The sequence below is a fragment of the Coturnix japonica genome, chromosome 2 (genome assembly GCF_054131305.1).
Source record: "Coturnix japonica strain WE chromosome 2, WE-NBRP24, whole genome shotgun sequence".
NCBI lineage: Eukaryota > Metazoa > Chordata > Aves > Galliformes > Phasianidae > Coturnix > Coturnix japonica.
Genome location: NC_140664.1, coordinates 30716317 through 30743849, shown reverse-complemented (window position 1 = coordinate 30743849; position 27533 = coordinate 30716317). Strand labels below are relative to the sequence as shown.

At 41.8% G+C, this 27533-nt stretch overlaps 2 protein-coding genes and 1 long non-coding RNA gene across 22 annotated transcripts in view; 1 reads left to right on the top strand and 2 right to left on the bottom strand.

Annotated features, from left to right (window-relative positions):
- The window catches only part of CSPP1 (centrosome and spindle pole associated protein 1), a 42594-nt gene extending 23028 nt beyond the window's left edge, over nt 1-19566 (top strand). For 8 of the 18 annotated variants that reach the window (XM_085539462.1, XM_015855674.3, XM_085539468.1 and 5 more), the window contains 14 exons: nt 1705-1857; nt 4141-4253; nt 4922-5071; nt 6218-6373; nt 7175-7279; nt 8007-8073; nt 8849-8969; nt 9599-9744; nt 10250-10390; nt 12419-12465; nt 13711-13774; nt 14219-14328; nt 17895-18045; nt 18726-19566. In XM_085539462.1, coding sequence (XP_085395588.1) covers nt 1705-1857; nt 4141-4253; nt 4922-5071; nt 6218-6373; nt 7175-7279; nt 8007-8073; nt 8849-8969; nt 9599-9744; nt 10250-10390; nt 12419-12465; nt 13711-13774; nt 14219-14328; nt 17895-18045; nt 18726-18952 — 1751 coding nt within the window. In that variant the 3' untranslated portion in view covers nt 18953-19566. Of the gene's footprint in view, nt 1-1589; nt 1858-2611; nt 2719-3432; nt 3579-4140; nt 4254-4921; nt 5074-6217; nt 6374-7174; nt 7280-8006; nt 8074-8848; nt 8970-9598; nt 9745-10249; nt 10391-12418; nt 12466-13710; nt 13775-14218; nt 14329-16204; nt 16290-17894; nt 18046-18725 lie in introns of those variants that run through there. The other 10 variants (XM_085539467.1, XM_085539465.1, XM_085539470.1 and 7 more) reach the window with 6 other exon arrangements.
- LOC116652971 (uncharacterized) lies at nt 14218-17898 on the bottom strand. The gene is made up of 2 exons (XR_004306244.2): nt 17513-17898; nt 14218-17375 (listed from the first exon to the last, which is right to left on the bottom strand). It is a non-coding gene; the product is annotated as an uncharacterized LOC116652971 (long non-coding RNA).
- Nucleotides 19567-19955: 389 nt separating the features above from the next.
- The window catches only part of ARFGEF1 (ARF guanine nucleotide exchange factor 1), an 80454-nt gene continuing 72876 nt past the window's right edge, over nt 19956-27533 (bottom strand). For all 3 annotated transcript variants that reach the window (XM_085539456.1, XM_015855673.3, XM_085539457.1), the window contains 7 exons: nt 25431-25500; nt 24623-24749; nt 24283-24422; nt 23754-23922; nt 23053-23191; nt 22422-22539; nt 19956-21392 (listed from right to left, as the gene is read on the bottom strand). In XM_085539456.1, coding sequence (XP_085395582.1) covers nt 21228-21392; nt 22422-22539; nt 23053-23191; nt 23754-23922; nt 24283-24422; nt 24623-24749; nt 25431-25500 — 928 coding nt within the window. In that variant the 3' untranslated portion in view covers nt 19956-21227. The remainder of the gene's footprint in view (nt 21393-22421; nt 22540-23052; nt 23192-23753; nt 23923-24282; nt 24423-24622; nt 24750-25430; nt 25501-27533) is intronic.

Genomic DNA, 27533 nt, shown 5'->3' with positions numbered 1-27533 from the left:
TTGGAGGCAGCTATACTGGCTCTTTGACAGTGACTGAGAGATGGATTTGTTTGAGACTTATGGTATATAGAACCTAGAGTAGGTTTTCTGTGGATGAATTTTAATGACATGATCAGTCTATATCAGATCCAACCTGATTTCAGTGTTACAGATACGTGATATCACGATTCATGATTTCTTGTTTATTCAAAAGGTATTAATTGTTAGAGTACACTGAAACCATAAGTCAAACGGACTTGACATACTTTATTCCTCCACCCACCTACAAGAATTTAAATGCTTCCAATTAATGTGAAAAAGAAAGAGAATACCTAATAAGTTACCCAGAGGAAGTCAAATGCAGTCTCCGAGATAAGCATTCAGGGGTATGATACCAGTCAGTTTCATTTTGTGGAAGCAGCAATGTTAGTGGTCCAAAGCAAATAAAAGTAGTAACTTTCAGAATGTATGAGACTTAAAGCTATGTAACTGTTGATTTCAAGCATGCTGCAAATTGATTTTTCATGCTTTTGGAATATGATGCTGCACACACTGTGTGCCCAAATAGTTGATTAGAAGCTCGTGTTTATCCCCAGAGCAGATAGAGATGTTGTCATTGCCTGTCTTTAAGCACAGAATTTGAGTGCCTGGTTTCTTGCTCCTGGCTCTATAATTGTGTGGGTAATGTAAGCCAGAGGAAAAAGAGGTTGCTTATATTAGCCTAAAGTGTGTATGTGCTTCTGAGAAATTTATTTCTGTTTGTGAATGAGGAACCAAGACAGAAGTTTGTTTGCTAGTTTTCCTGAATTATGTATCTAAAGTTATTTTTCCCCGTTGTACTTTAGCAACTTAAAGGATAAGGTAAGAGTGAAACATAACGTGCTGTTTGTGCTATGCCTCTATTTCATGCAGTGTGACTTTTGCCTTCGTGAAGATGTCTATAAACAGCTTTTGAAATGCTGATACAAAAGGTTCTTTACAGAGAAGGATGTAATTTCAAGTCTTTGAAACCTGTGTGTTTTTAAGTGACTACAGTAATTCCTGTGTATAAGAATGACTATTTTAAAGTATGATTTAGAAACTCCCTAGTAAGGTTGGTTTTCTTTGGTCTTTATTTTGAAAATGAGCCTTTTAGGAGTAGTACAGTGAATGTTTCAAGATGAGCTGGAATTGGCATCTTTGAACAGGATTTTTATGGTAACAAATAGGCAGCATGTAAATTTGGATGAAGTGTGCTTTAAAAAAATAGTGGGTGACACTATTTTGTACAGACGTCAACACTTGCACTGTTAAGAAGACCTGAAGACCAAAAGACACTTTAATGGTTTATTGTGGTTATTGAACCTAACAGAAATCAAATATGCTTGAGATTCAGTACTTAAAAAAACAATACTAAACTGAGTATTTTACAGCTTTAAAAAAATAGGTACTCATCATCACAAATGTATCAGTCTGTTTTGTCTTTGTGCTCTTTCTCTTTCCATTTCACAGCTTCTGCTGCGGCAGAGGTTTGCTGTGAGGAATCATTCCTGGCAAAAGAATTCTTTGTAACAAATATTTCACTGTAGTGTACATATTCTTATCTTTGCTTAATTTTTTTGTTCCTGTAGATACTGTGTCCAGAAATGTAGTCTGCTAGAAAGCCCTGTGTATTTGAGAATCTGTGGTGAACGTGCCTTATGTGAGAACAGAATGCTATAAACAGTTATTTCCCCTTTCCTTCAGCTGATTTGAATATGATGCACAAGCAGAACGAAGATGCGTATCATAATCCAGAGTCAAGAATATATGAAGATAAAAGGGCTATTGTATCTGTTGACCTAAGTTTGGCCTCACCAAGACCTGAGAACGCAGGAGCATCTACAAATAAAATAGCAGGTTTTTAAGAACGCTATTATAGCTCTAATTATAGGTCTTAGTGATCAAAATGTTCTACTTTCTTTGCCTCTTTTCTTGTAGTCCTTTAGCAGTATTAGTGCCTTGCACCATTGAAGTCAGTATAATGATTCTTTTGCAAACTTCTCCATTGCTGTCGTTTGTGTGCACTGAAATGTATTTTCCTATCTGTCTCATCAATAGTAAATAGTAACTGTTGCCAGTCAGGATCAGTACATTAGTTTTCCAGGTTCAAAGTTACGTAATCGAATCTTGTTATGTATTAATTTTACTTCTAAATGATGCAGTGAAATAGGACTGTATAGTAGAACAAAAATGCTATAAAAGTAGGGGAGAAGGCCTGCAGGTAGATGATGGGTTAGGATGAAACAGGCAAGGTTAATAAATTCAAAGAGGGAATAGGTAGGCTAGGTACATATGCAGCCCTGCACACTGCCTCCAAGTTCTAGGGATCTAATTTGACTTTTATTTAAAAAACAAGTGCATCTTTCTCTCATGTTTCATAAGACATCTGAATGAGAGTGCTGTGATACTCCAGGCCTGTCCCCATGATCTGTTCTGGTCTCCTCAGGTCAGCTTATATGCTGATTTCTTTTTCCTCCTCAAGCTGTTGCACTTCTATCTAAAGATTAGATGCTAATTGGAACACAGATCTGTTTCCTGAGACTAATGTTCAATGTCATAACTATTGACTGTTGAATCTTCTTTTTTTTCTTTCTCTGTGTGCTCTGTCTAGCTCTTCCGACCTGATAGACTGTATTTAACCATTTAGTAAGAAGTGAAACAGGCAAGGCTGTTAAAGCGAAGAATCACTGCTTAGATCACTGACACTGAGAACAGGAGGTGAGGTGGATGAGAGTTGTAACCAGGATAGCCTTGTGCCTTCCAGTTAAATAGTCAGGTGTTAAAGTAACCATGTTTAGCTTATTTCTATTTTATTTCATTTTTCACCCTCCTGCTAAACAGGAACTTGCAGGGTAGTAGCTTTTACACAGCAAGTTAGTTCCTGGATGCCTTCCATAGTAACTTGTCTTGTATGGATGCCTTTTAAATGATGTATAAACTTTCTTGTGAATTTCTTCACAGAATGGATTCTGTGTGGAGTAAATCCATCCTGAAAGAGACACATATAAATTTAATTCTCTTCTGGAATGATTCAAACAGTAATTCAGTGTAAGGAAGGTTAGCATTAACCTAAAAGTATTTGGTTTTGTAATTAGGGCTAGGGTGTAGAAGTAAGCCTGTTTTTATGGGACTAAATGTATATATTATTTCTGCTTTCATCTGGCTTGGATAATAAGGCATTGTACGAGGAAAAGTAAGGGGGGAGGAGTATGAGAACAGCTTGTATTCATCTCAGCTTAGCGTAGCTATGCTGTTTGTACACCCCTGAGGCACTATATCCTTTGGAGTAGACATGGTAAGAATAAGGACCATGCTGTATCAGTTGAAAAGTGAACACAACTTCTGCTTGTTTACTTTCTTTCTCCTCTACTTTCTGTAGAGATCTTGTTCTGCAGAGGCTGTTCTGTTATCTGAGTTGATCCTCTTTTCTAGAGCTGTCGGGACTGTATGGTTGTGACACATTCTTAACTCAGGGAGATTAACATGGCAACCTGTTCCCAGTGATGTTGTTTCCAATACAGTGGAGGAAGTTGCTGAGCTTGAAGAGACCTGACACTTCAAACTTCATAGAGTAGAAGGTGCCTTACAATGGCAGAATTCTATTTTCTGAGTGCTTAGAATTTTATTTGCCAGTTTTTGGCTTTGTTGTTTTTGTAGTATCCATTGCTATTTTACTCTGTTAAGATACTCTGTTTTTAAATATTAAAGAAACCTGAGGAACAGAGCTATGTGTGTTAAAAGTCACAGTAAATGGCAAGCAATAGAATTATGAAATGTAAAATGTTTGCTATTCTAATTAACTTAAATGTGACAGTTTTTAGGTCTTAAAATGTAGATTTCAGGGTAGAATATGTGACTTGTTTCATGATATCCTAAAATCTTTTGTAAGTGTCATTCTATAACAAGACATCTAGTGTTGTTAATTGAGCAGTAAAGCCATTCTAGACAGAGGATGTGAAAACTTTTACTTGCAGCTGTTGTGTTTAGCTATTGCCTTGAATTAGGGCTGTCATAACCTACTTTGTGAAAAGGAGTGTCTTAGATTCCTTCTTCTTCACTCTGGTGGTTTGCTGTCTTAAATTGGCTTTGATTTTTACCTGGATTTTTTTTTTTTTTTTTTTTTTTCCATCTCCCTCTTAGGTTTTGCATTTGCACAGACTTCTCCTTTTGCTCGGGGCAATGTGTTTGGTGAACCACCATCTCCACAACAACTTAAGAGACAAGAGTCTTACAAGAACTTTCTTCGTCTACAGGTGAGTGCTTGTGCCAGTTGTCATGTTATATGATTGTTTTCCTTTTTTAAAGAGGGATTACAGGCAAAGCAAATCATCAGATACCGCTGACCAAAGGCTTTATTGTGTCACAGCCAATTCTTGTGTGCTGTTGAATCTCTTTGATTCCTTCCCTTTTTAAGAACTGGCTATGAAAATGATGCCGTTTAATAATTGGCTTCAATAACTTAGATGATGTCTTTTTTCCTAAATGTGACTCTATACGTTCAGATTGGAGTTCTCAAACAGTGCTTGCAGTACTAGTCTACATATATAAATGCATAAAGGAAAAAAAATCAACATGTTACAAGTTCATGTTTGCCAGAATAAGGTGGTCTTTGAGACAGTAATAATGTGGTTATTTGTTGATGGCTTTGTGAATTGTGACTGCTGTTCTATCAGTTTCTGTCTTCTGTGCATAAAACTTGGTGTGTACTATTAGTGGCCAAAAAGCAACAGTGAAATACTGGCTCATTTTAAAGGAATCTGGAAATTGAAATATAAGGCTGGCCTTTGAGATCTTTCAGTTGTTGCATACAATCTTTCGCTGAGTGAACAGAGATTCAGAATTCTGTAGAAGTTCATGATGGGAAATGTTTATCAGATTACGGCCATCTGTCAATAGCTGAATGCTTCTTTGCTTTTTCCAGATTGATGAAAAGAGACGTAGGGAAGAAGCAGAGCGAGAAAAACTTAGACTGGAAGAAGAAAAAGAGGAGAAACGATTAGCTGAACAGAGGAGGAGAATTCAAAAAGCATATGAAGATGAACAAGAAGAGAAAAGAAGGAAAGAGGAGGAGGTGTAATATTTTGATCCCTTGACTTTTTTCAACCTAATATAACCCTCTGAAGTATTTGTCTCCTAGATCTAGAGGGTAAACTTAGAAGTGTATTGTAAAAGAGCCTTTGTAATTAAAGTGGCTTATATTAGCCAGTGGAGATTAAAAAAAAATAATTGTAGGAAATGATCATTTTTAATTAGCACATTCTTCTTGCTTTTTATTGTGTACTGTCAACTTGAAATACCATTAATTCTTTTCAGGAAAAAATTAGTTTTCTGTTTGTCAGAGGTGCTCTCATATTAAAAGAAAATCGTTAGTGAGGCCACTACAAGAAGTTCTATCGAATCGTTTAATTAAAACCAAGCAGAGACACATTTATTTTCATTAGTGTCTTACATCCAGCTCTAATGCAATTTATTGTGTTCTGAAAGGAACTTATTTCAGAAGGCATGTTTTATTATTTGGCCAGAATGTATCTTTGAGATTAAATACTACTTTTTTTTGGAAGAATCCCCAGCCAGTCTAATAAGTGTTTGTCACGGAGGTGAATTTGTGATTTAATACCAACTCAGTTTATTGATCAGGTGTGGAAAATTGAATGGATTTGTATAATTCAGAATCTCATAGATAGCTCTGAGACAAGGACAGAGGGCCATCAGAGCTAGAAGAATCTTTCAGTACCCATTGTGGTTAGGAAACTTAACATGGGAGGGGATGTAGTTTGGGATTTCTGGAACTTTATGTTCTGGATTCTCTTACGTGCGCAATTCAGTTGGATGGGTTTTCTGGATAAGAGGGTGGGGCTTGGGTAGCATAGGAAGCAACTGGCTTCATCAGTTTTCATAGGAAGATTATAACTATGACCTTTCTCTGTGGGCACTACTATCGTGTTGTGCTTCTTTTAGAAACGATGGCCTACAATTTGGCTGACTGACATGAATCTGGGGACAAAAACTGGTGTGTATTGAAGTTAAGGGAAATGAGGTTAAATGTTCATAAAGCCAGGACTGCAGATGATTAATATCTTCGTGGCACTGTTCTTAATTTGAATGTTTTGGAACATGCTTTTACATATCATACTAATGACCTAATTTAGCTCCAACTTCTTGAAGAAAAGAAACTGTTGAATCTTTTTTTAAGGTACTAATAATGTTTTTATTACAGCGAAGGTTGAAAAATAAAGAAATGGTTCGATTAGATGAAGAAAGACAAAAAGAGGTGGAAAAAAGAAGGAAAGAAAAAGAAGAAAAGCAAGACGAACAACTTAGGCAGTATTTTGAGAAGGAAAAAGTTGCCAAGATGGAAGAAGAAAAGAGAACGGTAGGGTTCAGTTACTTTCTAAGATACCATATACTTCTTCCTAGTTTGTAAAAGTAACTGCTTTGAAGAGAGAGTATGATTTCATAGACCTCTGCAAGCATTGCTCCCTTCTTGGCCTCCTCAGCTGTGGTATACTTAGCAGACAGGCAGTACAGCTGAATGGGAAAAAATCAGATGTAGTACAGTGGGGTCTTATCTTGCTGATGAAATTTCACTTAAAAATACTACAGAGCAGTGTCCATATTAGTAAGCAGTGCTCTGTTTTTGATTTTTCAATCTGTTACGAAGAACCTTAGCCTGCTTTTGCTGAGGACCAAGCACGAAAAAAAATTATTAGGTATTTTTAAGGGACTGGAGGACAGTTTATCTTCAGTGGTGAGGCTTTTTATAGTTTAGTTATCTTTCTTTGACCTGGATGAGAAGTCCATTACAAAATCCTAATAGACAATATGAATTACAGAACTGTTTCTCTTCTGTTTTTCTACATAGCGTGTCCCTCAAACGGACAAATACAATGGAAGTGGCTGGAGTTAAAAAAGCAATGTAACAACTGTAAATGAAAGAGACATGCAGCACAGAAACATGTATTAAAACTTCTATAAGTAGTAAATAAAATCACATGGAATTATTTTTGCAATGGGGTAAAGAGTTAAATTAAATATAAAAATGTTTCAATTAATAGATAAATAAAAGCATTTTACTGTCAAGTCAAACAGATTAAGGTAACTCTACATGTATATAATATATGTATATTTTAGAACCTTTAGGGATGTAGTTTCAGTCTTGCTTTACTCCTTGCAGTTCTCAAGGAAGCCTTCTCCTGTCATTCCTGCTCTTCAGAACAAATCAATGAGGAAAGAAGAGAGGATTCCATCTGCTGAAAGCCATATATCTTACTATTCACAAGTAGGATTTTTCTAGTCATCTTGCAGTCGGTGATTCTTGTGGGTTCCTTCCAACCTGGGATATTTTGTCATTCTACCTACCTATATTTAAGTCAGTGCAGCATGTGAAACCCTACTAAGTTTTTCCTCTTTGCCAGTTTGTTATGTGGAACACTATGAATAACTAGAGGCGGTCTTTTATTGTTATTTAATTTTACAGCTGTAAAGTTTAATGTTACTGAGAGTATAAGAATTCTTTGAGGGTGTCTTGTTTGAAATTTTTTCCACGTGTTGTGTGCTTTCTTGCAGTGAAGAGCCTCTTGTTTTTCAGAGTAGATGCTCTTTTAAGCAACAAGGCCTGAGGAAATGGCATGGAGGTGTATCAGGGGAGGGGTGGGTGTGAGTGAAGGGACAGGCTCTGCACCAGAGTGCGGTGGGCATGGAACAGGCTGCACAGGGCAGTGGGAATGGCCCTTAAGCTGCCAGATTTATGTTTGGATTTGGGGTCTTTCTGCGTGGTGCCAGGAGTTGGACCTGATAATCCATGTGGGTCCTTTCCAACACAGGGTATTCTTTGATCCTGTAAAGTTAGGATAAGAAAGCTTATAAATCTAGTCATCATGGAATTGCAGATAATAATAATGGTGGTAGTTAATAAGCTGGACATAAAGTAAGGAAATAAAAGTCTGCTATGGCTGGTGTAGTTGCTTACTTTGATGTTAACATTTCATGTTCATTCTGTTGATTAGGATCCTCCCCAACCCAGAGCTCCTTCTCCACCTGTCCCAGCTAGAAGAAATCAGTTGCGAGCACTTGGTAGGTATTGCCTTTACTGCAAGAACACACAAAATGTAACAGTAAGTGCTGTCCTACAAATGTAGGCAGTACCTGGGTTTGTTGTAGTGCTTCCGCCAGGAAGGAGGTTCTTAATGCAGCTCTTGGAAATTGAGAGAAATGAAGAAATATGAATTAACTCTTGTGCAGGAGCAATTAAACTGGTAAAACTTGCTTGCCTGCCAGGTTCTGAGGTCAAACTCAAAGGTGCTCAGTAGAACATGTGATGTGAAAAGCATGGAATCTGTAAAACTTGATGCTCCTGGAGGACTGCTGTCCTAACTACAGAAAAACCCAGCAACTGAGTAGTTCTGAAATTCAGCATGAGCATGCTCTAAAAATAAGTGTTGAAGTTGAAACATTTTAACATTTTGAGACAGCACAAAGCAGATTGATTTCTCTCTTTTGAACTGTCCGGAGGGGTTCAGGAGACAGAAATGGGGTTTGTGTGTTGATACCACCTCAGTTCGTGTCTTCTACCTTTCAGGATTGTGTAGATTTGCTAATTGCAGGATAAGGCTGCTTACTGTCAGCATCTGGTTGTTTTGTAGCTTTTCCTTTTCTTGTAAAACCAGCTACATATTTCTATTGAAGTTCAAGTGCTGTTCTGGTGACCTCCTTCTGCTGCCTAACAGTACAAGTTTGGTTTCTAAAGTATGAAACGCTTATTTGTATCTAGTCATTGTAATTAACAGTGCATTGTCATTTTTTTTCACCTTGCATTTCTCTCTAACACTTTATTGGTGTTAAATTACAGAGGAAAGAAAGAATGTGATAAATGAATTATCAGAGATGAGGAAACAGCTTCGTAGTGAAGAGAGGCGACTGCAGGAACAGCTGCTAAATGTGGCGAGTGATGATGATGGACCCATTACACGGTAAGAATGTCATCTTCGTTTTTTAGAAGTTAGCTTTTGTACAGGAACTTGGAACTATGTATCAGTAGTGTTAGTTGGCTAATATTTGTGTATTAACATGGAGATTAAATTTGTATATATACATTTTTCATTTTTCTAATGTGTGTAGTTGTTTCTTCCAGGAATCTTTCTGAATTTTAGTCTAAGAATGGCTGTGTTGATAACATTGGAAGTTAGAATATTTGGTCTGTTGGTCTAAAACTGATGTCTAAGTTTTATCTCAGTACCTTCCTTGCAAGGCTATGAATTGTGTCTGGAGACTGCAGCATCTGTTTTATTTAAAACTTTGTGGTTTGCTTCCAAAATGTATGAGGCAACTGTACCCACTAGCTCGAAAAAGAATCAGATCAGGACTCTTAGTTCTGTTTCTCAAAGTAAGAGGATCTTTTTTTCTTAATCTCAATTAGATCCTCTCTTCTCATTGCATTGTATGCAGTGTCATTATTTTCAAAATTATTAAAAGCTTTTCTTACTGAGCAATTACTTATTTAGAAGATGTGAGCTTTGTTATAATTAAACAATGCTTTCATGTGACTCATGCATATTGCAATTTAAAAATGATATTTTGCTTGTTTTACACACTTTTCAAGTGGAAGGAGAGAGAAGAATCCAAAGGACATATTTGAGATGGCCAGGCTTCGTCTGCAGGCTCCGGTGAGGCGACCTTCATCAAAGGATGCACAAGATCCCGTCAATATACAGAACATCTGGGATTTTAATGAACTTAAATACAAAGGTAGGTGGATCATGTTGCTGAGGACGAAAGTCTGTGGAACATGTGTTCTTTTCCTCCATCTTCCACATTACTCAGGATTTAAAGAGAAAAAACAGTGGCCTCTTCACAGCTATTGCCTATACACCACATGCTCTGTGGACAGCATTTTGCATACATGTATGCCACTTAGTGTGAGTGTTTCTCCAAGTGCCTACAATTTGTTGTTACTTATAGACACCCCCTAAATGCCTTTAGACTTTGGAGGAAGAAAGTATTGCTTGTCTCTGTAAGGGTCTTCTAGCTGGAGATTTCATTTTGAAGTTAAACGGGAGTGCAGGCTCTTTAAAGTCAGGTGTATTATCCTGCATCTCTTACGCATGTCATAGAAGAGTGTGCTACATAACAGCCTGGGGAATAGCATGGCATTGTCACCATTCTTTTTAATGTTTCTTATGACTGTGAATGTGTAACTGCTTTCTTTTTCAGAAACATTGGCTTGAAGTAAAATTTCCTATCTTTGTTCTAGATTCTGAAACACGAGTGGGCTTAAGGCAAATGTATCCTGATCCTCCAAAAGACAACCAGACTCTAGAGATTCAACAGCAGGCTCTGTTGAGAGAGCAGCAGAAGAAACTTGACAGGATGAGAATGAGGAGAGAAGCAGAAGGTAAGGAATGAATGGAGCAAGATAATTTCAGTGGTTATTTATTGCTTTTGTATTTGATGAAGGTTTGTAAAGAATGGCAGCTCTGATTTTACCTTGATGTTCCCTGTCAGTGCTGCAGTACAGAAGTGTAAAGCATGTCAGAACACTGAGATTCTGTCACATTATAAAGCGTGGAAGTATCGAATGACTTTTCTTTTTTAAAATTAGTGACTATGTCTAACTTCTTTCCTTGGAAGTAATTTAATTACTGCTTCATGCTTGCTTCAGAGCAATGCAAGAGAAAATTAGATTGGTTACTTTTTGTTAAAGAAAATCACAGAGCAGTCAAAATCTTCAGCTGACACATGATGGAGGTGCTAACAGGTAAGTCCCTCGTGGCACTTTTTTAGTTCTCACTGGAGGAGATGATTTAGAAGCTCTAGTTCTAGTTCTCTCTGCTTTTATCTCTTAGTACTAAATTTCTTTTATGTTTGTAGACATGGTTTGAGTGTTTCACAGATTCAGAAATCTGTGTCCTAGAACAGACTTGGCTTTAGAAGCCACTTGTAAGATGTTGCTACTTGCTAGCAATTGCAGAATGGGTGGATGTTTTGGTGTTCAAGCAATGCAGGCAGTATTGCTTATGAATAATATAATGTTGCAGTTATAAATCAGTAAGCTCTTAAATATCACATAATGTCAAAACTGTGCACGCAGGGTTGTGTTCAGCCTTTCCCTTTCTGGGATGGACTGAAATGATGCAAAATAAGTCAGTAGTTTCAGCAGTTAACTGTGTTTCTCGTTTTGGTTTTCTTCCCATTGGAGTATTAACAGGCAGTCTGAGAAGGCTCCAATTTAATGTTGTCTGGAGAGCAACCTCCACTGGATAGAAAGCAAACTTGCCTTTTTCATTAGTTCTAAGGCCAAGCAGTTGTATTAGGTGTAAGCTAATGCCACATGGATAATGCAGTCTTATGTGGGGGCAAACTAAGCAGCAGGCATTTCCTGCTGGAACACAAGGAGCTGATTTCTAAAATAACTTTCCACTGATGTTTACAGAGGGTCCTCATGCAGCCTTTCCTCTCTCTCGATCCCCCTTACTACTTTACAACATCATTTACAGCCTGTCACCATGTACTGAGCTAGATAATTAGTTACCGTGTTATCTCTATTTTTCCAATTCATTTTCCTCAGAGACAAGTTCATTGTCTTCCACTCAGTGAAAATAGATGAACGGTTTTATTGTCTGAATGAGGCACAGAGAAAGATGAATTAAAGCAATATGTATTTCTGTTCTGCGGATGAGAGGCCGTGTTACAGGCTATTGTGGCAAAGGCTTACCTGTTTTCTCATGCTGTACAGAAGTGTGGATTGCTTTATATGCTGTTGTTTCTCTTTTTCTTTTCCTCCTGACCTGAAATAAATATTTGGAGAGAAGGCTGTGAGGAGACCTCATTGCAGCCTTCCAGTATTTAAAAGGGGATTATAAACAGGAGGGGAATCAACTTTTTACAAGGGTGGACAGTGATAGGTCAAGGTGAAATGGTTTTAAGCTCAAGGAGGGAAGGTTTAGATCGGATATCAGAAGGAAGTTCTTAACAGAGAGAGTTCCCTATGTACCTTAACTATGTTAAATGTTTTGAATGTGGCCCAGGGCAATTCCTCATTAACTCTGCAGCTCAGGCAAACCAAGAGGTTGGACACCCATGGAAAACCATCTCACAAACTGATGTCTTTCTGATATATCCAGCCCTTTAGAAGGATCTGCACTTACCCTCCTGTTCTCAGGAATAGAATGCTATTGAATTCTGTTTGATTTTCTTGATTACAATTACATTGGCATCACCATCACATTCAGACATTTTACTGATGTTCGGAGTTTTCAGACGTTCAGTAAAATGGATATAACTTTACAGAAAGCTGTAGGAATTGACAGTGGTTTTTCTTTACCATGCAGTAGCAGAAGTTTTGTCATCACTGTGTCGTAGTGTTATCTCTTTTCTTATGGCATTGTTATTATTTTGTTCTTTCTCTATGTGGTGCTCCTAGATGAAGATGTTTCTCCTTCTGGCTACAACCTACAAACCATGGGAATGGTAAGAACAAAATAGATTAAAAAGATCTATTTATATTACTGTGCCTTTTTCAAGCACAAGAAATACTGAAGTTCTATGGCTTGTAGAGAATTTGGAGGAAAAATTACACTCGAGAGAGGGAGCTGCTTTAATGCTATTGATCGTTAATAGAATGATTAACAGGTTCTTAAATTTGACACGGAAGTTGTTTATCTTTGTACACAGAGATGGTTTGATTCCTTGGTTTCCTTTTTTAATATTCATTGATACTTACTTTATATTCATGCGATGTTCAATTGCTGCTGGGAGTGTGAATTAGAGGAAGCAGCCGAGCCAGCAGCAGCAGCTCTGAATTCACACAACTTGAGTGATGTGCACTGTCTCATAGGAGAGGTTTATTTTCAGGTGTAAATAGAGCAAAACGAAGTGCTATCAGAATTGAGGTTTTTTCCACTAACCCAGCTGCAGAACAGCAGGATTCAGTGGTGTTTTGTGGGAGTGTGGGCCCACACAAGGTAGAAGACTGCAAGGAGCAGCCATTAGCCTCAAGGATAACACTGTAGCCTCAAGGATAACGCTTCACACAGAAATGAAACGTTACTGAGCAAATGGAAAATATAAATCACCTTAATGCATGTTAGAGTCATAAATTAATACCTGAAATGCTTCTCCAGAGCAATGGTTTGCAGTAAAAAGTTTGTTTCTTCTTGTTCTGCTTCCCCTGATGGTTTCCATTACTTTGATTTTTGTAATGGTTTTCTAGTTGAATTTCTGCAGCAAATGGTTGCAACTATGCAGTGAACTGTAAGCAATAATCTTAATGCTTGTTATTATTAAGAAGATGTTTGGTGCTTTAATACCAAAGTTTGCACGTGGTGGGATAAGTGAAACATGAGGAGTCCTCCTTCCTTTGAGCAGAGCTTTGGACAAACCTTGGGTGCAGGTCTGCTGCCAGCTTTGTCCTCTGCTGTAAAGCTCAGGTGGTGGCTGGGATGCACCCCTTGATGGATGTGCCTGGCCTACACAGACTGCCACGAGCAGCAAGTGGCATCACAACAGAAGTCCAAAAACTAACGCTTAAGGAGAACATGAACCAGTTAAAAAGATACACATTTTTACAGCTATAAAGTATAGAATCGTACAAAACACTGCATAGTTGCTGTTTCCTTTGCAGAGCTTCAGCAAATGTTAAATGCGCGTTATTTGTAATTAGGTAATAGATATTGTGGTGTTTGACTTTGCAAACCTTCTGCTTCACCTTTGCAGTTCAGGAATGACTCCCAGGAATCCTTGAAAAATTCACTGTTGGAATCCGATAGCGCGTTCCTTGGTGAGTTTCTCTCTCTTTAAGCACGTGGGGGGTGCACAGACATTCCGTTTAGCGTGGTGATGCTTTTCTAGGAAGATTATTTCTGCTTTAAAAGTTGCCCTGGGTGTGTAGCAACTGTGATTTTTGTAAAGGGCTGAAGTAAATTATCATCATAGTATCATAGTATCATAGTCTCGTGTGGGTTGGAAGGGACCTTAGAGATCATCGAGTCCAACACCCCGGGATTTGAGCCTCCTGTGTAGCAGAGCGGCACTTCACCACTTGCGCCACAGGGCAAATGTGTAAGGAGGAGGGCAGCTGTGGCTGTGTTGCAGCCTTGCAGGTGCTTTTCTGCCCCCAGTGACACGGAGCTGAGCCAAACGCTGCACACTTACATTTAATAAGGCTTAGTAAGTTTAGGCTTTAGCAGGCTGGCCTCTATGAACTGTATCCTGTCTTTTGCAGGTGCTAATGGAGAAACGTTTTCTGCCTTAGAAGAAGTTGACCTGTCATCGCAGCTTCTACCTTCTGCAAGGGAGAGGAGACGAATGAGGAAGAAAGCACTGGAGTGCACTGTAAGTGTGGTAACCAGATTTTCATAAATATGAAGATAGGCTGCAAATCTATCGTTGTTGAACAGTGCTAGTGGTTCCTTAGTGGCTGGATGATATGGATACAGAGGGTGTACATGGATGACTAGTTGCCCTTTTTAATAGTATGCTGTTGTTGTGGGTTAAGGAGAGAACTGGAAAAAGTACGAGAACTCCTGGGTTGACATAAGAGCAGTTTAATAAGAAAGAGGAAAAAAATGAAGAAAAGTACAAAAAAAAAACAACCCACCCCACAAACCCAAACCAACACAAGAAATGACGCACAACACAATTGATCACTGCTGGCCAACTGATGCCCTCCTGTTCCTTGAGGAACGGTGGCCCTCTGGCCAACTCCCCGTTTTGTTGTTCAGCGTGACACCGTGTGGTGTCGGATCTGTTTTGTTGGTCTGGGTCAGCTGTCCTGGTTCTCTCCACTCCCAGCTCCCTGCCCAATCCCAGCTGGTGTGGGCAGTGTGAAAAGCAGAAGAGTACTTGCTTCAGCACAAGCACTGCTCAGCTATAACTAAAACCTCAGTGGGCTGTCAACATTTTCCTCCCAAATCCAAAACATAGCCCCATAGTAGCTAAAATGAAGAAAATTAATTCTATTCTAGCCCAAACCAGTGCAATAACTACCCCTTATTCCACACCATCTAAGTAAGTCATGCTCAGGTCTTACTCTTTTCAATACACCCTCACCACCACCCTTCCCACCCTTTGACACGCGCATAGAGATCTCATTGCTCTTTTGCTGTGGATTCTCTCTTTAAATGTCCACTGAGCTCATTTAGTCCGTGACTTTGAGCTCCATCTGTTGTAATGGTTGTTCAGGGCTGGAGAGATGGTGTGTGGTGTTGAATTGTTGCACACTGAAGCCAGTCCAAGTTCCATCATTGTATCACTGCACACCACCAAGAAGAGCCCAGCCTCCTTGAACTAAGAAGCTCAGAACTGGACACACATAATTGGCTGTTCTCAACAAAATCAAATCACCTGGAGGTACACAGCAGACTTCCCCATCTTTACGTGTTACCCCCCAGGTGCACCCACGTCCTTGAGTGAAAGCAGCTCCACAGATGGGTTTGGCTTTGCTTGAGGCAGGTATAACCAAGGATATGAGGCAGGAATAACCAACCATATGTTGCAAAAATACAAATTACAAAATTACAAAACCATGACACCTACGCAGGGCATTACAGGGACTTTATTTCCTTATACATAGATAAGATTTTAGACTGGGCAGAGCAAGCTCGATTGGCAGATCCCTGAGTGTTGACTAACCAGGTGATTTTTGTTCAATGTGTGCCCAGTGTTTGAATGTCCCAGCACCCATTGCTCTCAGTGTGGCTTTTAACAGTCCATTGTATCGTTCCATTTTCCCAGAGGCAGGGATGTGATGTGCTCACTCTGTGCTGTGCTCTTTGGCCCAGGTGTTTATGAGGTTGGGATTGAGTCCCGTTGTCTGACTCAGTTCTTTCTGGGGTGCCATGTCATACAAGACTTGCTTTTTAAGGCTCAGGTGGTGGTGTGAAGCACGGTATATATTTTCTGCTATCCAGTGTTTGCTTCCACCATTGTAATGGCACTTGCCATTATTGTGAGTGAGAAAGTGATCGAATCCACCTGCCAGGCTTCCCTGTATTTATATTTCAGCCACTGCCCTCCATACAAAGAGGCTTTACTTGTTTGACTTGCTTAATTACAGCTTGTTTCACATCCATGGGTGACCTGTGCAACACTGTCCATGGTCAAGTCCACCCCTTGATCCCTTATCCCATCTGTACGTTGCACCTCTTGCGTTATGGCCTGAGGTGTCATGGCCCATCGAGCTAGAAATAATTCACCTTTATGTTGCCAGTGCAGATCTACCTGAATCACTTCAGTCCGAGCAGCCCGATCCACCTGCTGGTTGTTCTGGTGTTCTTCAGTGATGTGACTCTTGGGTACGTGGGCATCTACGTGACGTACTCTTACAACCACGTTCTCTACCTGTGAGGGCTCAGCCACGGTGTCTGTTGCAGGGGTTGGATATCCACAGTGTCTGTTGTGGGTCTGTTGCTGTCAGATCCAGAGACCATCTCTTCCTCCTGTAGGTGCTGAATGGGGTCAGATGAGGCTATGTAGGCTGAGCCCCAGCACGCTGCAGTGATTTGTGTCTCTTTGGAGCTGCCAGGTGATGGTGTATCTTTTTCAGTCATTTTATCACTTTTTCAGGGCTCTGTGCTTGCTCGGGGTGAAGTTTCAATGCATTGGAGCTGCCTGTCCATGCCCTCACAGCTGTCCCACCTTGGGGCAGAGCTCTGGGTGGTCTCAAATAGTTGTTTAACCTTAGAATGAGACCTGACGTGTGCTCAGGAGACACAGCAATAACAACGTGCTGCTTTGAGTATCCCAAGGGTGTACACAGTGCTCAAACATTCTTCTAACTGACCTGGAGAAGAGGGGTTCACTCAGAGAAGGAAAGGTAAAAGTGTAATTGCTAATAGATTCAAAGAGATGGTTTCCAAAGTACGAGGATGGCAGCAGCGCTGAGTGCAGCGGTAGGTTCTGCACACAGCTGGTGCTTTTATCACATCGTGTGTGTTATGTAGTACAGCAGAGTGAGAAAACCCAAAGCGGCCTTTAACCAGCCCTCTGCACTGATAAACACCAAGACAGGGAGCAAGTACGGCAAGAAATGGATTACAGCAAACAGCTTTGAGGGCAGCCAAAGCAGCCCTGAGAGCAGCCCTGAGAGCAGCCAAAGCAGCCCTGAAAGCAACCAAAGCAGCTCTGAGAGCACCCGAAGCAGCTCCGAGAGGAACCAGAAAAACACTGTGAGCCAACAAACAAACATTGTGGCCAGCAGCTGTTATAAGAATGTAAGGATTACAACAAATATATAAACAGATGTGTTCTCTCTAACGCGCTGTGGTCAGATCTGTTGTTATCTCAGCCCCGCCGGCCCCGCAATGAGCACCAGGATTGCAGTGGTATAAAGCAGCAGCAGCTCAGCACCACACAGTCGTTTGCACACTCCTCCAGGGGAGCTGAGGGAGAGAATTGGGAAAGGTAAAGGTGCGAGAACTCATGGGTGGAGGTGAGGACAGTTCAGTGAGAAGGAAAGAAGAATAAGCAAAAGGAAGGGAAGAATGAATAAAAAGTGATGCAGGATGCAATGTCTCACCAGCAGCCAGCTGTACCCAGACAGTCCCCGAGCAGCAGCAGCCCCTCCAACAACTCCTCCGGTTCTGCTGCCTGTGTTTTGTCATGTGAGGCAGCACCCTGGGCCCTCTGGCCACTCAGGTCAGCTGTCCTGCTCCTGTCCCCTCCCAGCAGCTGCTGCACCCCAGCTCCTTGCTGGCAGGGCGCTGTGAGAAGCTGCAGAGTCCTTGACGTGGTGTAAGCGCTGCTCTGCAATAACTAAAACATCGGTGCGCTATCAGTGTTATTTTCCTCCTGAATCTGAAACACGGCACCACAACAACAGCTATGAAGGAAATTAACTCTGTCCCAGCCAAAGCAGGGCGGTCGTGTAACTGTAGGATTTGTGTTTGTGTTTTCTGCAGGGCGATGTCCCACCAGCCCCGACGCCGCTGCTGCAGCCTGACAGCGATTCTTTGCACTCCAACTTCAGCCTGGATGTTGATCAGATGAAAGGCAAAAATGAAGAGCGAGTGCGCAGGCTGACCGAGCTCCAGCAGAGAGCTGCTCACTTAGGTACGCTCGTGTGTTAGGGTTTACTGTGTCATCTCTAGGGAAGTACAGTAGCTAAAGGAACCAGAGTTTGTACACTGCCTGTAGCTGAACAGAGGGTGGCTGGCTCCAATAGGAATTACTTACTGAGGTCAGTAGCTGTTGCAGGAGGCTTCATTCTTCTGTGTGTGCTGGCACGTGTGATGTGACTCAGTGCCTGGAGGTCTGTGGCACTGCAGGCAGCCAGGAGGGCACGTAGAGTCTGCCCACATCAGCCCTGTGTTGGTGTGGCACAGCAGAGGCTGTTGGCATTGGGCATGGAAAAGTCTATGGGGATCTACCTGCAGTGGGTATGGACCGGCCTAACATCTGAAATGGGTCTCAAAACTGCTTCTTTGTTACTATTGCTTTTGCTTACTCCAGACAAATCAGCATGTTTAGCATAGGGATGATGTGGTCTCTTCAGGAGGAAGTTTTTCACACAGAGGGTGGTGAAGCACTGGAACAGGTTGCCCAAGGAGGCTGTGGATGCCCCATCCCTGGAGGCATTCAAGGCCAGGCTGGATGTGGCTCTGGACAGCCTGGTCTGGTGGTTGGTGACCCTGCACATAGCAGGGGGGTTGAAACTGGATGATCATTGTGGTCCTTTTCAACGCAGGCCATTCTATGACTCTGATTCTCACCTGTGTTGCTCTTCTCCCCAGGTGCGGACATAGCCCTAGGAGAAGCAGATGACCTGATGAAGCCCCCCCCCTCCAAAGACAGCCGCTCGCCCAGTTCTGCTGACTCCATCGCCACTGAGCCCTGGCTGCGACCGGGAACGGCTGCAACGCTCCACAGGTTCCTGACTGAGCAGCAGAGCCCGGCAAAGCTGCCGCCCGATGGTGCTCTGCCGCTGGGCTGGCAGGGCCTCTCCACCGCACACGGCTGAGCGCGGCCTGTGTGGAACCCACGTGTGCCTTGCAGCAAGGGAAGGAACGTCCTGTTCAGCACTACTGCACTTTTTGGGTCACTCCTAGGGACAGCTGTACTCAGTGTGAATAGTGTGGAGCTCTATGTCTAATTTCAAGTAGCAATAATGAAGAAACAGAAGCTGCAGTGCAGTGGGGACCCTCAGCGCAGGGTTCTGCACTGTGTGGCAGTGGCGCATTGAAGTACTTTGGCATTTCTTGCACTTTTTATACAAGTTGGTTTCAGCCTCAGAGGGGGATCTGCTGGGAACGGGGTGTGTGTGTGAATTTGTTATTCAATCAGAGTTATGTTTTACCTTTGGTCATAGCAAAACTCTAAGAGTGTTTGTTTGCAAACAGTGACACAGCAGGGAGGTGCTGTTTGAGCTTTAAGAGTGAACAGCCTCGAGGGGGCACTTCCCCTTCTCAGTGCTGAATGTGTGCTGTTGTGGTGAGCTGTTAGATGGAAGAACTGTTAGCATTATATCTATCTTACCTTCCTAACCTGGTTTGTGTTGGAGATGCAGATAGTGCGATATATATATATTTATGTTTCTGATTTAAGAGGTCACAATAAATTATTTTGGTACTAAAATCAGCAGTAGTGGTGAGGTGCTGTCACTTCCCATCTCATGAAGGAAGGCCAATGACGGTGGTGCAGTGGTAGGAATGCCACGTTGCAACACCGGAGGCCCGGGTTCGAATCCCCCTGTGGCGCAAGTGGTAGAAGTGCCGCTCTGCTACACAGGGGCTCGAATCCCGGGGGTTGGACTCGATGATCTCTAAGGTCCCTTCCAACCCGCACGAGACTGTGATACTGTGAAGCAGGGGCTGCCCAGTCCCTCTTCAAAGCAGGAGAAACCCTGAGCAGCTCCACTCTCCTGCAGCATCCACAGCTTCCAGCACAACCCCATCCTCTCTTGCTTACAAGCAGTGGAGCTTTGGCAAAGGAAGGTATAAAACAAGTGCTGTGGCTTAGGCTGGTTTTGATTGCACTGATGAAAGAGTTCAAAAACTTTATTGACCTATAACCCGATTAGATTATGCCAGATGAGAACCAAATATTGTACAGAAAGTTGTACAGAATTTTTTTTTACATAGAAAACTTTACATATCTGTACCATATACATTTTGTCCATCTGAAAAAAATTTCTACATCCATTGTAATACAGAATGCTTTGACAATCTCGTCTGTTAACCATCAGAGCACAATTCACAGTATGAATACATCTCCAATAAATTGAACCATCCCCAAGCCATGCCCGATTTGTTACTCGAATATATTCCACGTTAAATTCTGTACATCAGAGTGAAATCTACATCAAACGAAAAAACAGGTGACAGCAGACACAACCTAGACTTGTTTGCGGTGATTCGCGTTCCAGTCCTTGAAGGATCGTCGTTTTGATGGCTCGTTATACTGAGAAGCCCTAAGACAAGTATATTACAGGTAGTTATGTCAGTCGTGGTACCTCTAACCTCTGCTCTCCACCAAAGTCAGCAACACCAACTGCTGGGCTACAACAAAACCGGAGAAAGAAACCACAGCCCCCCCCGCAACAGCCCCAAACCTGTAGTGCATCTGGTGAACAACCGAGTGCGCTGGGTTTCCAACAACTCAAAACCACAGAAAGAAAACGATTCAGGAAGAACTGTATAGTGTTAAAGAGTTTATATTACAGACCTGCATCTCTGTACATTTTCACAGGAGGATGATTTACCGACGTCTCAGTCAGCCTGAGTGTGCAAAAAAATCTTAGAATATCAGCCACGGGTGCTAATGAACCTTTCCCATGAGCGATAATCTCCTTTTTCTTTTCACTATAAACATCTGATCCTTCAAAATACAGCTCTCCTGAGTTGTACTCGCAGAAGCTCAAACCTTTACATACCGAGTTCTTTGGCTACGTTCTCCTTCCACACCCGCCACCAACATCTGTTGCTCTACTGCTGCCTGGGATGGGAAAGGATGGCGCAGCCCACGCTGACGAGAGGACTGTGCTAAAAACTGGCTCTGTGCTCAGCACCAGCCAGGGCAGAGAAACCCACAGACAACCCATCAGGAAATAAAGAGACTGGAGTGTTGCAAGCCTTAATTACAGGTGTAAGCATCTGTACCATTCATCCTTAGATACAACGCTGCCGTACAAAGAAACCATTTCTATGGATGCCCAGACAGAACGGCTCCGCTCCCTGGTCCTTTTATTTAGCTGAGGAAGTTACACTTTGAAGGGAGCAATCCCCAGTCACTACGTGCTACTGCTTGCCTAGTGCAGCCTCGTGCTCTGCTGGTTGGGATATCTGAAAAACCACGCCGATCCGCAGGAAGAACCTTCGCAGAACAGCTCGGAGTTCAGGGATAAGGTCAAACTGCATGATTTCACACAAGAGAGGGTAGTAGAAGGAGGCGTGAGCCTTGAACTGAGGAGAAAACAAACAAACAGAGCAGGTTATTCCATAAGGCAGCAGCACAACTCAGAGAGCTGCGAGTGAAGGATTTCAAGTGCTCTCCTAAGGCAAGGTGAGAAATCTACACAGTGACAAGCTGAAGCATCACTGTAACAGAAGCTGGCAGTGCTGGGATAAGGCTAAGGCAGCTGTCAGATGCTCACTGGCTGCGTGCATATCTCTAACTCTTACACCTCAACAGGAGGAATTTTGCCCTTATCCATTACATCTGAGGTAGGGGCTGGCCTCCCTCACTTAACACTTCAGCCAAGTTCTGCTAGAAATGGAGGGAGATCTAAATTCAGATCTATTTAATCTGGAACTGCTTTGGGAAAGGTCAAGGCAACATGGGAACCAAAACCAGGAGTTATTTCCAAGCAGTACCAGCCACTAACCCTTCTCCTCAGCAATAGAGGCATAAAAACAACCTAAAACACATTTCTAAACGATTTTAGCATCTTTAAAAGATCCTCAGACAGTTTAGCAGTCACTGTACCCCCATTCGGCACTGCAGTCATTGGTAACCACTGAGTGCAGCCGCAACACAGATTTCCACAACACACAACCCTACAGAGCAGCAGGAACCTCTAAAGCGAAGTGTGTGGCTGTGTGCCAAGAGCTGCTGGTCTGGAATGGTATTTAATGCAGCATTTATAAATACCTGAGGTGTGGGAGCCATAGTGGCGAGGCTGGACTCTTTTCAGTAGTGCGTGGGGACAGGACTAGGGGTAATGGGATGAAAATACAGCATAGGAAGTTCCGCACGAATGTGTGGAAGAACTTCTTTACAGTGAGGGTGACGGAGCACTGGAACAGGCTGCCCAGGGAGGTGGTGGAGTCTCCTTCTCTGGAGATATTTAAGACCCACCTGGACGCCTACCTGTGTGACGTGGTGTAGGGAACCTGCTTTGGCAGGGGGGTTGGACTCGATGATCTCTAGAGGTCCCTTCCAACCCCTACAATTCTGTGATTCTGTGATTTCAAGTCGTTCCCATTACCTACCCTTTCATCACTTATCTTCAGAACTTTAGTCAAAAATAAGAGCAGCAGATTAGTCCAGGCCTCCCGATGGCTTTCGGATGTGAGAGTAAGGAAGTAACTCAGAGCCTCGCTGCAGACACTGGAGAGAGAAGACAGAAACCAGTAACTCACATCGTACTTTGAGCTCCTCTGCAGGACGAGCTTTGCTTTGTACAAACAGCACAGAGACCCGGCAAAGCACCACATCACTCTGAGAAACCTCAGTATTGAACAGGATTATGAACTGTGATAGCAGTGTTTGCACATCCTACGTAAATGGTACCAAGAGCTCTCTGAGGGGTGCTGGAATACAAGACTGAATGACACAATGGAGACAATCTCATGCTGATGCAAGAACAGAGTTTTTCATCTTTGCTCCTTGGTCTATCAAACCTTAAAATACCTCCATTCTTTCTCCAGCACAGTTTGAAGCCCTCTGTTGTTCTAACTCTGGCTTGAAGGACTTTGTAAACTAAGAACATTCAGGTGAATCTGAGTGGATTATAATTAATATTCAACAATGAAAAAACAATGTGCAAATAAACAAGCAAACCCAAACCAGCACACTCTTTAACAGAGATAACAGCAACAGGTTCTGCTACATGGCCCTTACTTTAGCAGCCTTTGCTGGACTTCCTCCCATGCACTGGTTCGGCTCTCATCCATGTACATGCGGAACAGAATGCGTAACCCACAGGCAAGGCTGCTCGTCTCCTGTTTCAGAAGATTGGGCTTGGATTTGCCTTTAAAACCTAAAGAAATTCAAAGAATTCATTTAGAGTTTTGTGTGTTTCATTTTCATACCTCTCCTGAGTGTGCCCTGCATAACAGAGAGTTAACATTCGTTAACATATAACATACAATACATACAGACAGCAATAATACATGTTTATATAAATATATATTTCTAAGTGCTTATTTTGTAACGTATATTATGTATTTATAGATTAATAATGCTAATTTCAGTGCAAGGAATAGACTGAACTGCTTCGGTACAGAGATTCTATTTTCAACCCGTTCTGGAAAACACCAAGTATTTCAAGAAGAGACCTGCTAGCCCCACAACCCTCCTAACGCTGTTTTGTACCTGCAGTTTTGCACCTACAGCCAGCATTTAACGTGGCAGCTGTGTACACCCAAATGCAGCCCATTACATCTTTGGAAATTCAAAAGGCATTTGCACCTGTATAACTGGGTGTCTAAGGTTATAAAATTACAGCACCGCTGTATTTTTAGACCTTTTTTTCCTCATCAATTCAAAGCCCAGCAGCACGTTCTTGAAGAACCTCTCTCCACAGAGACGGACTGACTCACCCGCTTTCCAGAGAGCAGTTCTTTGTTCATTGTTGGAATTGAAGGCCTTAGCAAACCTGTGAGATTCCAGCAGGCAATCGAGGAGTTTGAAAAGCTGCTGTGATGTCAGAAAACGATACATCCCTTGATCTTGTGTATCCACGTGGACATCAAAATCTACCGCATCTCTCTTTTTGGGGAAAAGGAGAGGAAGATTTCAGGTCAGAACTGACAACTGCCTTCATTAAGCTCCTGTGACATCACAACCCTACCCTGTTCTCATCTGTGTCTGTACTTAAAACTGTAGGAAAAATCACACCTGTATCCCAGGTTGGAGAGATCTCTGAACAACAAACATTCTCATCTCCACAGTGTACCACAGAAGCACAGCAAACCCAATTGTACACAAGCTGTAAAAGATCTCAACAGTCTGCTGCATGTTCTCTAGAACTTCTAAAAGCTGTAAATTCCAAGTTCCAGGAGTTCATGAAACTTTATGCACTTGAGAAGAAGCTGCTAAAGAGAGAACGCACCTGTACATTTCACTTACTTGTGCTGCCGCTAGATTCTCTGCATCCTCTTTTTTGCTGGTTGCAGGGAAGAACACAATGTTGTCGATAGTCTGAATGAGTTCCAGTTGTACAACGCACTTGATCAGAAGGGCAGCAAATAACTTCTGTTCTGGAAATTCTTTCAGAAAAGAAATTGGTGCTTAGCTTACAACACTACGGTATTATCTTAATTCTTAAAAGCTGAGACAAAAATGTAATCCAGGCCATTTTTTTTCCAAGTGATGTTTCTTAAATTACAGTTGGAGCTACAACTAAAGACATCACCTGCTAAGCATGACTGAACTGATACAGGATACCAAACCACTCAGAAACACGCACTTGCTGTTGATCTGGCTTTGCTCACTTCTTCACTTCCCGTAGGCACTGCACTGGGTTGTGGGCGTCCATCTGAAGATCTTGGTTGAACAGTATCATGAATATCTACAGACTTCTGGGAGATTGTATCCTATAAAGAAGCCCCAGAAATTATTACCAGAGAACTTCTGTGAGCTAATCATCAATAGCAGCGTGCTTCTTACACAGCAAGTCAATGAGCAGTATTTTAGATATTTCTTTTTGTATGTCAGCCAAAGGTTAAAATGACAGAATCACAGAACAGCTTGCATTGGAAGGGACCCAATGACCACCAAGTTCCAACCCCCCTGCCACCGGCAGGGCCACCAACCTCCACATTTAATACTAGACCAGGCTGCCTGGGGCCCCATCCAGCCTGGCCTTAAATACCTGCATGGATGGGGCATCCACAGCCTCTCTAGGCAGCCTGTTCCAGCACCTCACCACTCCCTTTGTAAAGAACTTCCCTTTGATATCCAACCTAAATCTTCCCCCCCCGACCCCCCAACTTAAAATCATTTCCCCTTGTCCTGCCATTACCAATCCTTGTAAAGAGTTGCCTCCCCTCCTGTCTGTCAGCTCTTTTTAGGAGCTAAGCCTACACCCTTAGGAAGGCTTCAATCAGGTCACCCCACACCCTCCTCTTCTCCAGGCTGAACAAGCCCAGCTCCCTCATCCTGTCTTTGCAGGGGAGGTGCTCCATCCCCATGATGGTCTTCATGGTCCTCCCCTGGACCTGACACATTTGTACTGAACTCCTGCAAGCTTTTAAAGTATTTATTTAGCAGCTTACCAGTTTTTCTTTTGCATCAGAGGGCGACGCAGGGCCAAAACTCCCACTGGCCGGCTTCCAAGTCAGCAGCCTTGAAAGGGCAAAACCAGTCAACAAATAAATAAATGAGTAAGCATAAAATAACACTCAGAACCAATACTTTAGCAGGAAAACCACTCCACTAAGGTGCTTGGTTTGTTTTCAAAGTTAAGTTCAAGGAAGCAAAACGTAAGAAGTGGACACAGACAACACTGTAAGTTAATAAACTCATTTCCCTTTTAGGGAGTAAAATATATACATTTTGTTCTTTTAAGGAGTAAAATGTATACATTTTGTTCTTTCATATGTATTGAAAAAATTCAGCGTCGTCTCCTTTTTTCTTTAACTTCTGCATTTCGGCCGATTGCCTCTGATGGACAACGAGATTCTGTTCTAGGCAGAATATCAGTACATTATTACCATTAGCCAGCCATGTTCTCTCTCACTGCCTTAAGTTTTTCTCAGAACACGGACTGAATTTACCCACCCCAGGCCAGGTCAGCAGGCAGTGGAGACCCTCTTGCCATTCTCTGTCTGGGCTATTCTCCAGCATTATAGTACTGTTCACACTTAAAAGTAAGTATTTCCACTTAATATTCAACATGTCCACTTCATTTGATTGCTGTTAGGAGGCAACAAGACACTGACAGTATTTCTGATCTCCCTCCTACTATTTTCCTGTAGCGTGCTGCTGTCTCCAGCCTCTGGCTTAAGCACAGTGCCTTAGAAGTTTTATCAACTATAGTTTATGGAGGCTGGCTGTGCCTGACAAGAATTGAAGGAGATCAGGTTAAATAACTTAAGAGGGCAAATCATTGTTTGGTCTACAACATGCACTGCTAGAAAGTAAGTTAAAGCTATTGGCCATTGTTAGTATCTCTAGCTATTTAAAAGGCATTTATGGAGTAAGGCCTCAATCTGCATCAAGCAACCCTTGATGAACATTTCTGTCTGCACTGAAGTGAGATCTTTCCAAAAGTGTTAAGGATCCTAGTTTGACACATCACTGCTCTCCATACAACTGAAATAAGACTAATCACAGAGAATCAAAAGTTAAAGCATGTAGTGAGGCAATGAAGTAGAGGAAATAACTGAACTGGTTCTTGAAAGCTACCAGGACACAAACTGCAGATTATTCTGGATCACAGGTTAATGTCTTGACAGCTAAAAATAAATCAAACTAGGCTTGAAATTCCATTTGCTAAGGGAGGTATTAGAATGAGTCCGCACAGCCAGGTCATCACAAGTTGTGCTAGGAACCAATTCACCAGAACAAAAGGGCATTCACTCTGGCTTTCTTACTGCCAGCAAGCCAAGACTTGGCTCAGAAAGAAATAGAAAATAAAATGGCACAAAGTTTCCATTGAAAGTATGAATAAATATCTGTGCATCATTATCACCTTTTTTTTTTCTTTTTTTTTTTTTTTTTTTTTCCCTCTATGAAAAATTCAGCTTTTTAAGGCTTCAGCTTCAGCAAAAGACTTTAAGAACAAGAAGGTATTTTTAAGTAGCTTTTCGTCACCCAGTGAGTGCTCAGAAAAAAAGAAAGCCACAGGGATGAAGACTGATTACATCTGCTCAAGGGAACACTTGTGTATAAAATCCAAGCGTGATTTACTTAGCCCCACAGAAATGAGGATGGTCCCAGCAATAAAAGAAGGGACAACATAATGGAAGCTCCTATAGAAGGTTTAGGAAGATTTTAAGAAACGTGATATAAAAAAATGGAAATCTGTGGAAGGAAATGACGCCTATTTCTCCAGCATCTCGCTAAAGGCAACACAAGGATTTTGAATACATCTGAAGATTAGGATATCCCATATGTTGCTGTGAAGCAGTTTCTACTATGCAACTATAATAGTACCCAGAAGCGTATGCTTTGATCTTATGTGGCAAGGGAAGCTATGTTCTTCTGCTAGAAAATGTCCTGCTTTCCAATTATGGAGCATAGAAAGTTCGGGCTAATTTAATTGGATTTTTGTTTCCAGAGATATGATTTCAATTTTTAATTTTGGCAGTTACCAAAATGCACACAGATTTCTACCCCCCCATGTTACAGCTTTATGTTAATAATAATTCACACCC